Source organism: Narcine bancroftii, chromosome 3, assembly GCF_036971445.1.
Source record: "Narcine bancroftii isolate sNarBan1 chromosome 3, sNarBan1.hap1, whole genome shotgun sequence".
Taxonomy (NCBI): Eukaryota; Metazoa; Chordata; class Chondrichthyes; order Torpediniformes; family Narcinidae; genus Narcine; species Narcine bancroftii.
In genome coordinates, this window is record NC_091471.1 from 101,309,161 (window position 1) to 101,324,157 (window position 14,997).

General features: G+C 41.7%; 1 protein-coding gene across 2 annotated transcripts in view; it reads left to right on the top strand.

Annotated features, from left to right (window-relative positions):
• Positions 1-1,314: 1,314 nt before the first annotated feature.
• The window catches only part of chic2 (cysteine-rich hydrophobic domain 2), a 67,441-nt gene continuing 53,758 nt past the window's right edge, over positions 1,315-14,997 (top strand). Inside the window, exon 1 of one of the 2 annotated variants that reach the window (XM_069924670.1) lies at positions 1,315-1,493. In XM_069924670.1, the coding sequence (XP_069780771.1) occupies positions 1,369-1,493 (125 nt within the window). In that variant the 5' untranslated portion in view covers positions 1,315-1,368. The remainder of the gene's footprint in view (positions 1,494-14,997) is intronic. The other variant, XM_069924669.1, reaches the window with a different exon arrangement.

The window sequence follows — 14,997 nt, forward strand, 5'->3', positions numbered from 1 at the left end:
GGAACGCAGTGGGACAAAAAAAATTAGAAAGAGTGTACTGATGAGCTTAGTAATAACAAAGGGACTTCCACTGCTGATGAAGACTTCTCATCACAATGAAGAAAAATCCCTAAATGATTGACTGACATATCAGAAACACTCTTCAGGAGGAAACAACATAGCCAAAAGTGATCAAAAGCTGAGAAGCAAGTCGAGCTGCACCGATGAAGCAATTAAACATACCTGAGTACTCACAAACACCTGAGAAGCCAAATGTCCCAAACATTATGGTGCCCTGAAATAACGGGACTATGTATAAAAAGTGCTGTAATTTCTACATAGTCAAACCAACATATATACAAATAACCTTGAATTAAATCTGGATTGTGCACTTTAATCACATGTGAATCGTTTGATTAGAAATGTAAAACTGTTGAGCACAGGGACAGATAAAGGGAAAAAATGTATTTGTCCTAAATATTATGGAGTGCACTATATGCATGCTGAGTGAAACATAAAAGTCTGCAGATGGTGTGATATTGCCGTAGGGTCAGGGCCGAAACGTCGACTATACATCTTTGTCTCCTGTGGATGCTGAGTTCCTCCAGCATTTGGGTGCGTTTTTACTGTATACACGCTCTTTATTCTCATTGACTCAGTCAATTTCAACCAAGAAGCATTGGCATCCAGTATTGATGGTGAAAAAGGGCTGAATAAGCATTAACATATATTTTACTTCTCACCTAACTTGTATTTTTGTCATGTGCTGAGTTTGTCTTTACCATCTATTTTTGATCATTCATTCTTGGAGCTCCAATAATCCTGTCGCTTTACAGTTCTCATTTTCGGATTCCCTCTGCTTTTTAATGGTATGTAAATTTCCGCAAAGGGCCTTCGTCCATCAACATTCTTTTATACAGCTCTCACAATTATACAGCAATGAGCATTTGCACCTGCTGCTCAATGCTTGTCTATATTCCCAATCCTCGTAAAGTATAAAAAGCAATCTAGGGTCTTGTCATCAATATATTACTGAGGGACTGGTTTATGTTGGTTGATGGCCTTGATTTTGCACACGATCCATTCGCAGACTTCATGACTTGCTTGGATACAGGTCGGAGAGGACATTTTCCGATGATAAAATTTGGGTGCGTCAATGACTCAATGATTTCTAATTGAGGTATAATTCCGATAATTTTCAAAGTACACAATGACATTAATGAACGCTTCCAACAAGAAGCTCCGCGTCTCCCCGGCGAAGTCCGGAGCATGACGTCACTTCCTTTTCTGCGACCAGTCGAGCAGGGGCGGGGCACTGGCTGCTCTCGCGATTTCTGCCCCCTGTCTTGCGTCGCGCGCAACGTCTCTCTGGAGTTCGCGGCCTCCAGCATGATGGCGGATTTCGATGCGATCTATGAGGAGGAGGAAGGTGATGAGGAACGAGCGCTGGAGGAGCAGCTGCTGAAGTACGCGCCCGATCCAGTGGTGGTCCGGGGATCTGGTCACGTCACTGTGTAAGACCGAACGAAAAACCTAAAACCCTGGTTGGGTGGTGGGTCGGCGCCACGGAGGTGGCTGATGACTGGGAGCCGGACCAGCGCCGCCGGTGCGCCTGGGCTTTGAACCCAGGGGAGTGGGGGTGGTGTGGTGGGAGTGGGGGACAGTCCGTTTCGCGCCACCTGATGATCGGAATGCCCGTCCTCCGCTCTCTCGGTTTGTGAGGGAAGGGGAGGGGGCGAGGAGTTGACGCGAGTTGTGCGCAGCAGTGAAGGATGTGTCTCCGTGTCAACTCCCAGCCGAAGGGCTTCTCGCAACTCTGTTGAGGACCGACATTCGAAAAGTGGCCTGGGAAATTCTATTCATGGTGTATTTAACATTAGAGCAGTGTAATTCAGCCTTGTGTAGATTGAAGCATCGATTTAGATTGTGCTGTTCCATTACTGCGTGCAAATTTCGATTTAGTTCAAAAGTTTTGTCTCTTTTACGTAACGCCACCTCAAGGCACCGCGATGTGAATTGGTAAATGTTATGTCAACATGCATAAAATACAGGGTGTTGTAATGAGATTTATTAACATTTGTATGGCTTCAGTCAAACCCAAAATATTATTTAACATGATTGTGATAACAAGCTGTGATCAAATACCTCGTCTCCTGTTTGTAGTGTCTTAATGAGCAAAGTACCGGATTTGTCATAGATACGGAAGGCTTCTGTTAGCAACGACTTCCTTATTTTGTTAAGGTGTTAATTGTCAAGAATTAAAAGTTTAAGTTACACTGTTTATAAAGTAGTACAGCACCGAAAATGGGTTCTTGGGCCCATCTCAAATTTTCACTTGTTTAAAATTCTATTTATACAAAGTATTGGTATTGATAAACTTTTAACAGTGGCTGCAGTAATAATATTCCAAAGTATAGCATTGCAAATTTGCACTTGTAAATGTATGCATTGATTTTGGTGACTCACAATTTATTACACTTGATAATGCATTGTGATTCTTTATTTTCCTCCTTGGTTCCAACCTTGTAAATTTCAGAATTGAATTCTCCTTGTTGTCTGTTTTTAGCCTTAAAATAAAATGTCAAAGGCTGCTTTAGTGGAGGTTTACTAATTGATATCAAAACACACCTTGTTGGATTTAAAAACATTTGGAAGATTTAAGCTATTTCATAATGTTGATTTCACCAATTTTGAAGTATAGATTTCGTAAGATCTGTGCCCTTGGCCACTCAAGTGCTATGATTCAGTAAACAAAGAACCAAAGTTTATGCTTTAATACCACATCTGGAGAATTGTGTATGATATTGGTCTCCTTATTTAAGGAAGAATGTTTATATTTTAGCAGTTCAGAGAAAGTCAAGGTTTGACAGGGTAGTATACTCAAATTCAGAGAGAGAATAAGGACTTGATTGAAACAAATAATCCTGGGATGTCTTGTGACTGATAAGAGTTGCCATTTGCCAGAGGCTCAGCTGGTAGATCCAGAGCCTCTTGGCATCAGAGACTCGGGTTCAGTCCTGATCCCAGGTGCTGTCTGCATGAATTTGAACATTTTCCCTCGACCACATAGGGTTTCCTCTGGATGATGATAAAAGTTTTATTATAATTTACAAAACTAAAATGTATATATTCAGTGAAATTCTTATTTGCTGGAGTTATGCAGATATATAAAACACACTAACAAACAGTAAATGACATTCACACAACATGCCACAAGATTAAAAAATGTTCACATTTGCTATTGCACAAAAAAAGTGCTGTTTCAATGGCAGAGATGGCTCTTTGGTGTTGTTGAGAATAGGGTGGTTTTGGGAGGTTCAAGAGTCTGATAGTAGTTGTGGGGTGGGGAGAGGTGAGAGAACTGTTGTTGATCTTGGAGGTGCTGGACTTGAGGCTTCTCTACCATCTGCCTGAAGTTTGCACCAGGAAGAGAGCATGACCAGGGTGATTGGAATCCTATATGATGTTCCTTCTTTCTTGAGGCAGCATCTCAGTTGGATTTCTTCAATGTACAGAAGGTAATTGAAAACGATGGACAGCTAGGTCAGCTAAGGTCTGCAGTCTTATGTTCCTGGGCACTCATATTTCCAAATCTGGCCATGATGCAACGATTCAGTGTATTTTCCACAATATGACCTGTTGAAGTTTGAATGTATTAAATGATGTGCTGAATCTGCTCAGACTCCTTGCTAAGTGGTGGCACTGGTGTGTCACCTTCACATTTATCTTGATATGCTGCCCTCGGGAGTGTTCTGATATCTGGATGCCCAATAACTTGTAAGTACCAACCCTTTCCACTGCTATCCCACTGAAGAAAACAGGTGCATTGTTGGTTGGTACCCCCTTACTATAGTTTGCTCCTGCATCCTAAATTCATGCAGAATTGTAGGTTAATTGATCATTATAAATTGCCATTATAAATAAAGGTACTTGACGTGCCTATAGTGTAGTTGAGTAGTAGAATCTGGAGGATGTTGATGAGAATGAGGTGTGAACAGAAACAAATGCGATGAATGGGGGGTTTCTTCTTTGGCTTGGCTTCGCGGACAAAGATTTATGGAGGGGGTAAAAGTCCACGTCAGCTGCAGGCTCGTTTGTGGCTGACAAGTCCGATGCGGGACAGGCAGACACGGTTGCAGCGGCTGCAGGGGAAAATTGGTTGGTTGGGTGTTGGGTTTTTCCTCCTTTGCCTTTTGTCAGTGAGGTGGGCTCTGCGGTCTTCTTCAAAGGAGGTTGCTGCCCGCCAAACTGTGAGGTGCCAAGATGCACGGTTTGAGGCGATATCAGCCCACTGGCGGTGGTCAATGTGGCAGGCACCAAGAGATTTCTTTAGGCAGTCCTTGTACCTTTTCTTTGGTGCACCTCTGTCACGGTGGCCAGTGGAGAGCTCGCCATATAACACGATCTTAGGAAGGCGATGGTCCTCCATTCTGGAGACGTGACCCACCCAGCGCAGCTGGATCTTCAGCAGCGTGGACTCGATGCTGTCGACCTCTGCCATCTCGAGTACTTCGACGTTAGGGATGAAAGCGCTCCAATGGATGTTGAGGATGGAGCGGAGACAACGCTGGTGGAAGCGTTCTAGGAGCCGTAGGTGATGCCGGTAGAGGACCCATGATTCGGAGCCGAACAGGAGTGTGGGTATGACAACGGCTCTGTATACGCTTATCTTTGTGAGGTTTTTCAGTTGGTTGTTTTTCCAGACTCTTTTGTGTAGTCTTCCAAAGGCGCTATTTGCCTTGGCGAGTCTGTTGTCTATCTCATTGTCGATCCTTGCATCTGATGAAATGGTGCAGCCGAGATAGGTAAACTGGTTGACCGTTTTGAGTTTTGTGTGCCCGATGGAGATGTGGGGGGGCTGGTAGTCATGGTGGGGAGCTGGCTGATGGAGGACCTCAGTTTTCTTCAGGCTGACTTCCAGGCCAAACATTTTGGCAGTTTCCGCAAAGCAGGACGTCAAGCGCTGAAGAGCTGGCTCTGAATGGGTTTAGTGTAACTAGATCAGCACAGATGAGATGGGTTGAAGGGCTAGTTTTTTGCTGGAGCTCTCAATGAATCTAGGATGTTTCTAGTTGAAGTTTAAAAATACTGTTTACCCATTTGAGAGAGAGATAAGGCAAAAAAAAAATTGAGTTTGGAATTCTCTCTCTCAAAAAGTAGTGGAAGCAGAATCTTTCAGTAATTTTAAGGCTGATGTATATGATAAGCAAGATGGTGAAAGGCTACTTTGGGGTAAATGGGAATGTGGAATTGAGGTTGCAATTGGATTGTTAAGTGGTGTAGCAACTTTCAAAGACCAAATGAGTAGTCTGTAACTGCAACATTAACTTCTGCCATGGTGTGTTTCAACATGCTTGACATAAAAGCCAACTTTCTTTTAAACATTGTGCAAAAGTTTGTAGCACTCTAACGCACAATTTATAAAGAACGTGGGATAAAAACAATGGTGGACCTGCCTCTCAGAATTCCGCATGGCAGAGAAAGGGCTGTATGCACGGCTGTATGCACGGCTGCATGTATAGAGCGCCCTTGGAGGGGTTTCCCTTCCGCACGGAATTCTGGGAGGACAAGCCCGCCATTGTTTTTTTTCCCAAGGTCTTTATAAATTGTGCGCGATAGTGCTACTAACTTTCCCACACTGATAATAAATTGTCTGCTATTGCTATTTATTGTGAGCACTTCCTTCTTTTCTCCCCCATGACTTTCCCATGGCAAACTTTATACCTTCATTTTAATCTTTTCTTCCTCCACATTCCTGCACTCATACAAAAATTATTTTCTGTCCAAGAATCCAACTGCCCATTCTACACTTGCTTGATTGAAACGCTGGTGTCTGCAGAGAGCAGGGATTGTACAAGGGGTTGAGGCAGTGTATCCCCAGCGTGAGATGATGTCATCTCATGCCAGTGTTGAGATGATTTTCATTCTACACTAGACTGTTCTTGGGCCGATTGGCCATTAATTCCTGGGACCACATGCAAGTGTGAAAGGGGCTATTGATGCTATTGTCAGGAAAAAGGAACCATTTAAGCAGTCAGATTGATAGGCTGGGTCTTTATTTGCTGAACCTTTGGAGGCTGAGGAGCGATCTTGTAGACATATACAAATTATGAGGGGCATAGATAAAGTGAGTGCTCAGTCTTTTTCCAAGGGTAGATAATTCTACAATGGGAGGGCATGGATTTAAAGAGAGAGGGAAGGGCCGAGATTTAAGAAAGCTATATATGAGGGGCAATTTTTTTTCCACCTAGGACATGGTCTGTATCTGGATTAAGCTGCCAGAGGAAATTGTTGAAGGAGGTACAATTATTATGTTCAAAGGCCATTTGGACAGATGTATGGATAGGAAGTGCTTAGAAGGATATGGGCCAAATGCAGGCAAATGTGACTAGCCCAGAATGCTAAACTGGTTTGGTTCGAAGTGTCTGTTCTGTGCTTCAGTAGAAGACCTTCTGACCTGAGCTTTTCCAACATTTTTGTTTTATTTTCAATATGGTAAGTCTGACACATTCCCATTGGTTCACCTTTCCTTTCTGTACAGAGTTGGATGAGCTGTTTGATAACATTAGACTATCTAACCTAATGCTGTCGAACAATATAGCTCAACTCCAGGCTCCTTGTCCCATGGTATTTGTGCCATTCATGATGCTGATTTAAACTGTAAATCTGCCTGCATTAGTCTTTATCCCTCCATTCTGCTTGTTCATGTGTCTAAATGCCTCTTAAACATTGGTATTATGGTTAGTGTAATGGTTAGTTAGCACAATGTTATTATAGCACCAGCATCCTGGTTTTGAATCCGGCACTGTCTGAAGGAGTATTTAGGTTCTCCCCATGTTTGTGTGGGTTTCCTCCCACATTCCAAAGACTTGGGGTTAGTGGGTTAACTGGTCATAGATGTATTTTGGCAATGCAGGCTTGTGGGCTGTATCTCTAAATTTAAAAAAAAAAATCCAATCTGCTTCTGTACAGGTACACGATCCTTTATCCGGACATCTAAAATCCGGAAAGCTCCAAAATCCGGCAAGTGGGGTGAGAGATAGGCAGCGGGAGTTGGGCGGACGGGACACGGGCAGTGCAAGTCGGGCGGGTGAGGGGGGTAAGACAGGCAGCGCGTTGGGCAGGCGAGGGACTGGCAGCGCGAGTTGGGCAGGTGAGGTGGGTAGGGGGAGACAGCAGGGCAACTGGAAGGGGGTGGGGGTTGATATGGCAGCACAATTCAGGTGGGCTTAAATCTGGCTTTCCGAAATCCAGAAAAATCCAAAATTTGGAACACACTGTCCCCCCCAGTGGTTCTGGATAAAGGATTGTGTACCTGTACTGATATAGTATTCAACTTCATATTAAATTGTCATAACATGCAAGGGCTGGTGTTCTTTATTGAGCCTGCTAAACTCTTAAACAGGACAAAAAGCCAGATATGTGCCACACCATGCCACTTGATATTCATTGCCAGAGGTAGGTTGTTACACAAATAGCATCACCACTTTTATTTCATTGGTAACTGATGGAAATTCTTGGTGACATTTTTACCTGGTAGAGCAGAAACTAATCAAAAAGGCAGTTCTTCATAATGAGGCTTGCTAGTCCATTGTAATTTTGGCATCACGATTACTGTGTGGTTAGCACATGCTATTACAATGCCATTGTCCAAGGTTCGAATCACTGCTGTCTGTAAGGAGTTTTTGCATTCACCCTGTGTTTCCTGGATTTCCTCCAGGTAATCTGGTTTTCTCCTACTTTCCAAAGCAATATTTGGGTGGCATAGGGTTATTACAGTGCTGTAATTAAATTACATTTAAAAAAAAAAAAATTCTTTTCCAGGAGTGGCAACATAATTGTATCCCTTCATATTTTAAAAAAAAATGTGGTATCAGAGAAATGTCCCTGGGCTCTATGCCAATCTTCTGGAAGGATGCAAAATTTGAAAAATATTTTAACTGATTTAAAATTGAAACAAAAGTTTGATCAGGTTCTATCTTATTTTCTTGCCTGAAATACTTCCTACCATCGCATGATGCTTTGGGAAAACAACTACAGTGTTAATCAGATTCACTCTATTTCACCCAGGAGCTTCAGACTAAGCAAAAGAACCTGGGAAAGGTCAGTATTTCACTTGGATGGAATTGAAACACTTGCCATTCACCGATCTAGTTCCACCAAAATATCATTGTGGAGTTATGTGGCTGAACAGTGGAGGCAGCTTGCTCAGGCAACAGCAGCACAGTAAGGGATTGGCCTCATCTAGCAACCTTTTGGAAAGTGGCCAACTTGGTTATTTACAATGCACTGCCCTAATCTATCTACCATCTGACTGGATATGAAGGCACGTTGTAATGGTTATTCCAGCAACTGCTGGTCCATATGTGGTTTGATCTACCCACTATCTTCATGGTCATTAGAAGAATGACACACTTTCCTTAACCTGAAATGTCAAACACTCAATTTAGTTTGCGACTACTGTAGTACTGAAGGCATAACAGAGATTCCTTTACTATTATGTATACAACACGTGCTATTTTCTTTGTTTCACCTGTAAAGGCACACAGAGGTGCAGCTATTCCAGTGGTCCTATGAAGACGAAGAAGAGAAACAAAAGTCCCCTCAGGAACATGTAATTTCTGTGAATACTGCCACCTGTGATGCTGCTATGATTTGTGTTCCCGTAGCCTCCATAGCCACATAACCTGTTCATTCCAGAGGTGAATCAAACTTGAGGCATCCAAGTCACTCTCCTCCACCCTGGTTCCTAACACCTGATGCAATTAAGAAGCTAGGTCCCCCAAGACCCCTGCTCGGATTGGCACCTTTGTGAATCTTGATCCTGGTTTCCAAGAGCTAATCACCCCCAGCCTGGTGTGAGTCCTTCAGCCACTGAGCCCTGTGCTATTCCATAGCTGTGGTCCACTATCCTGTAGAGTTCTTCCAGGTTGCTGCTTCCATGTGGATGGGGCTGTCAAGCATGGGCTCTGCCATCTGGGGCATGGACCTCCTTGGGTTCTCCCATTTATTTTTTTTTGGGGGGGGGGTAAATTGGCAACCCTGTTCTACAGATGGTTTAAACCTGTGCAGGATGATCAGACAAGATGCTTCTCTGCTCTCCTGCTCCTGGGTCTGCACCAGTGGCAGCACTGCCATTTTTTTTGCCATCACTTTTGGGACCTGCTTCAATATCTGTAATGATTGATGCAAACGAACCTTGAGCTTGATGTTAATGCACAAATGTAGAAACAGAAAAGATGATTAATTATTTTTTGCACTCCCTGAATTTTGATGAAATTATAAAATGACAGTTAATGTTTTGAAATATAAGCCGCTTTCAGGTGGCCAGAATACCGACTGTAAAGCCACCTATTCTAACTCAATGCGGCTGTCGGGTGGTCAGGAGGAGCACTTACCTAACCCTTCACCTGTTGCCACTGTTGCACCTGAAAGTAGCACTGGGACTACAGCCACAGTCCACAGGAGCCGGCGTTCGCTCAGACGCGGCTCTCGTTCAGCCGGCATGTTCAGGTGACAAAGGAGTCTTCTCCGCGACCACCTGAACGTCCCTGGAGCACTCCCCCAGCCTCGTCTGCTGGCGCATTATCTGCGTCCGAGCATCTGAAAGGGTGCATTTGCAAGTAATGACCACAGGAGGTATAATTACCTGAACTTCAAACTTCAATTATTTAAATTTAAAATTAGACATACAGCATGGTAACAGGCCATTTTGGCCCATGAATCTGTGCCTCCCAATTTATACCGAATTAACGAGTGTGTTTTGAATGGTGGGAGGAAACCAGAGCCCCTGGGGAAACCCATGCAGGCACAGGGAGAATGTACAAACTCCTTGCAGACCGTGTTGGATTCAAACCCTGGTCCCGATCACTGGTGCTTTGAAGGCTTTGTTCTAACTGCTATGTCAACCGTGCTGCCTATTATATTATCATATTCACTTCCACATTCCTATTTTAAGGTCTGCTGCTGTGGTCCCCTATCCTGTAGAGTTGTCCCAGGCTATTTCCTCTTAGACCTGCTTTTTGTCCAATTTTGGTTTTTTAAGCAGTGGAGCACTTTATCCAACTTGATAGATAATGAAGTTTGTCAAATTACTAAAAGATTGATGAAGTGTAAGCAAAATATTTTACTGGAAAATTGCTTCCTCTTATAAAAGTATAATGGAAAAAGTAAATATATTTTGATTTCACTTTCTTTTAGCTGTCAAGCTAATTGGCTTCAAACATTATACAATAGAACAACTAGTGGTCATTACGGAGGTGGTCTTTTGTAACTACTATATGGTCATTTATATTATACAGTGTGATGCTCTGATAAAGGAAATGTTGTTTTGACTTGTTAGAGGTATTTAAAATTATGAAAGGAATAGATAGACTAGACATAAACAGACTCTTTCCCCTGAGGGCAGCGGAGATTGGAACAAGAGGCCACGAGTTAAGGGTAAGGGGGAAAAACTTTAGGAGAAATATTAGAGGTGGCTTTTTCACTCAGCGAGTGATGGAAGAATGGAATGAACTTACGAATGAGATAGTTGTGGCAGGGACCCTTCTGTCATTTTAGAGAAGGTTGGATGTGTGTGCTAGTGGAGTTCTAGTGAACCGGTGCGGACTCGAAAGGCCGACATGGCCTGTTTTCGCTCCGTAAATGGTTATATGGTTATATGCTATTATGAAGTGTTCCAATATATGGTTGATCCTGGTATTTTATTTGGAAGCTCAAGAATTGATCTTCAGCTATAAAACATTCCTAGGAATGGAAATTTAAAAAAAAAATTCAACATCTAGCCCATGAACTCGTGCTACCCAAATACCCGAATTAACCTACAAACCCTGTATAATTTTGGAAAGTAGGAGGAATCCCATGCAGACACAGGGACAATATACAATCTCCTTTTGGATCACACCCACGACCCAGATTCGAATCTGGTATTGTAATAGCGTTGTGCTAACTGCTACACTAACCATGCTACCCACAATTGTCTCACCAGATTGTTATTGACCAGGAAACTGGCAAGAGCTGTGAGTTTCAGCTGACTGTTAACAAACTAGCACAAAATGGTGATGAGAAATATTCGTAGAGTAGCCTTCTACTTTCAAATTTTAAGGCAGTAAATTTTGGCTATGGTTATTCTGTTTGAGTCTCATAATAGAAAATTAGTCACCCAAAGGGTACATTTTATTGTTTTATTTTGTAAAAGCTTTTTGAAGCTTTTGGAATCTTCATTATCAACCATGGTTTCTCTTTTTGGTTAAACAGTTGATTCAAGATTAAGAGACATTTTGATATAAAAGTTATTTTCAAACCTCTAGTGTTTCCTCTTCCTAAGTGTAGTCTCCTGCACAGTGATGCAAGCAGTTTGTATTGTTGCCTCGTAGCTCCAGCAACTTGCGTTCAGTCCTGAATGTGTAAAGCTTGCATATTCTCCTGATTGTGTAAATTTTACTCATTTGCTAGCTTCCTTCCACCTCTCAAAGATGATCTTATTGGTAATTTAATAGCCTAGTGTAGCTTATGCTTGGTGTAGCTGGGTGGAGTAAAGATTATGGGCATGGAACCATAGAATACTGCAGCACTGAAAACAGGCCATTTGGCCTTTCTAGTCCATGCCAAAATATTCCACTAGTCCTACTGACCTGCACCCTGTCGAGAACCCTCTAGACCTCTCCCATCCATGTATCTATCCAATTTATTCTTAAAACTTAAGAGTGAGCCCGCATTTACCCCGTCAGATGGCAAATCATTCCCCTAATATTTCCCTTAAATCTTTCCCCTTTCACCCTAAAGCCATGTCCTAACCTTTTTAACATTTCCCTGTTACTCAACTCCTGAAGATTCAGCAACATCCTAGTAAATCTTCTCTGCACTTTTTCCATCTTACTGATATCCTTCCTGTAGTTTGGCGACCAGAACTGCACACAATATTTCAAATTTGGCCTCATAAATGTCTTGTACAACCTCTTTTTAAAAAAAAAAGTTATTACTCAAATTAAATCATACAATCAAAAGCAGAATACAAATATACATAGTATTTCCCCCTATAACCCCCGACCCCCCCCAACCCTTACCCCCACTATCCCTCCCAACCCCCCTCTAACCTACCTCAAAAGAAAGAAAGGAAAAAGGATAGAAGAGATCAAGTATCGTCATGGTTTGGTGCAACCCCAATACCCGCAGGGGAAAAAAGTAAGGAGAGCTACAAATTCAGACCCATATATTTCATATACGGGCTCCAAACCTTAAAAAAAAAATTATTATGTCAATTATACGTTTCCAATGATGGGAAAATCCAGAACCCGGGGCCATGGTTTGAGGATAATAGGCAAACCATTTAGGACCGAGATGAGGAGGAATTTTTTGATCCAGAGGGTGGTGAATCTGTGGAATTCATTACCACAGAGAGCAGTAGAGGCAGGTTCATTGAATATATTTAAGAGGGAATTAGATCTATTTCTTCAGTATAAGGGTATTAAAGGTTACGGAGAGAAGGCGGGGACGGGGTACTGAACTTTAAGATCAGCCATGATCTCGTTGAATGGCGGAGCAGGCTCGAAGGGTCGAATGACCTACTCCTGCTCCTATCTTCTATGTTTCTATGTTATCTTTTCCAGTGGAATACAAGACCTCATTTCCATATGCCACCGTTGAAAACTCAAAGCCATTCAGCCCTTTTACACTATGGAAGTCCCAGTCAATATGTGGAAAGTTTAAAATCTACTATCAAAATCTTATGTTTCCTGCAACTGTTTGCTATCTCTATACAGATTTGTTCCTTCAATTTTTCCAAGTGATTGCCAAACATTTTCTTCACAGCTAATGTCAGTCACAAAAAAAACAATTTGAAACTTACCTAATTTTAATTCCAAACTTAATATTTTTTAATATAATCCAATAAAAATACCATCGGGTCAAGTGAAATTTTGAATTTAAATAAACCTTCTAAAAATTCCTTAATTTTATTCCAAAAAGATTTCACTGTGTCACACAACCAAATTGAATGTGAAAAAGAACCAACTTGTTTGTGGCACCTAAAACATAAATCAGAAGAAATAAATTTATATTTCCTCAACTTCTCAGAAGTTAAATATAACTGATGTATAAAATTATAATGAGCCAATCTATATCTTATATTCACTAATTTAGCCATACTGTCCTCACATCCAATCATCCTGAGAAATATAGACAAATCTTTTTTCCCACCTAAGCCTAGATTTATAAATATCTGGCTTATACATTTTATGTTGTAATAAAGCATACATCTCAGATATAAATCCCTTCGTACCCCCTTCAGTAAGTAAACTTTCAAATCTAGACCGTCTAGGCAATCACTTGTACAACCTCACCATAACATTCCAATTCCTATACTCATTACTTTGATTTCTGAAGTCCAAGATGCCAAAAACTTTCTTTGTGACCCTGTCCACCTGCAACACCACTTTCAGGGTATTATGTATCTGCATTCCCAGATCCCTTTGTTTCTCTGCACTTCTCAATGCTGTCCTCTTTACTGTGTATGCCCTACCTGGGTTTGTACTTTCAAAATGCAACACCTCAGACTTGTCTGCATTAAATTCCATCTGCTATTTTCTGGCCCATTTTTCTAGCTGGTTCAGATCCCTCTGCAAGCGTTGAAAGTCTATCTCGCTGTCCATAATGCCACCAATCTTGGTGTCATCAGCAAACTTGCTGATCTAATTTACCACATGATCATTGGTTATAGATAACAAACAATGGTCCAGCACAGATTCCTGAGGTACAGCACTAGGCCTCTAGTCTGAGAGGCAATAATCCACTCTCTAACTTCTCCCATACACCCAATTTTGAATCCAATAAAAAAACCTCTCCATGGATTCCAAATATCTGAACCTTTTGAACTAACCTCCCATGTGAGACCATGTAGGCAACATCCACAGCCTTTCTTTCATCAACTTTCTTGGTACCTCCTCAAAAAATTCTATGATTCGTTAAACACTGCCAACCACACACAAAGCCATGCTGTCTATCCTTAACCAGGCTTTGACTGTCCAAATATTTGTATATCTAATCTCTCAGAATACTTTCCAATAATTTATCTACTATTGATGTCAGGCGCACCAGCCTATAATTTCGTGGTTTACTTTTGGAGCTTTTTTTTAAAACAGCAGAACATGAACTGCCCTCCAATCCACCGGCACCTCACTTCTGGCTAAAGACATTTTAAATATTTCTGCCAGGACCCCTGCAATTTCTACACTGGTCCCTTTATTTTCTGTAAGGCAGCAAGCATCACCTCCTCTTTAATCTCTTTATGTTCCATGGCGCAACTGCTTGCTTCCCTTCCTTCCTTATACACAATGTCAGTTTCCTGAGTAAATACTGATGCAAAAAACTGTTTAAGATCTCCATCTCATGAATCTTCACACAGAAATGATCACTCTGATCTTCTAGCGGACCAACTTTTTCCCTTACTATTCTTTTACTCTTAATATACTTGTAGAAACCCTTCACATTATCTGCCAAAGGAACCTAGTGTCTTTTTAACCTTCCTTGCTTGCATTTTTTAAATATTCCTCAAGTTCCTCATTTGCTCCATGTTGCTTATGCCTGTTGTATGCCTTTCTTCTTCCAAACCAGATCCCCAATATCCCTTGAAAATTAAGGTTCCCAAAACCTTCTAACCTTGCCTTTATTCCTGACAGGAACATACAAACTCTGTACTCTCAATTTCTTCTTTGGAGGTCCTCCACTTACCTCGCACATCCTTGGCGGAAAACAACCTATCCCAATTTTATGCATTCTAGTTCCTTTCTCATTTCCTCAAAGTTGTCCATTCTCCAATTTAAAATCTCAACTCAAGCCCAGATGTATCTTTTTCCATTAATTAACTTGAAACTAATGGCATTATGATCACTGGACCCAAAATGTTCCCCTACACATACTTCCGCCACCTGTCCTGTCTTGTTCCCCAATATAAGATTCAGTATTGCACTCTCTCCAGTTGGTACCTCTATATATTGATTTCAAAAACTTTCCTCAATACAT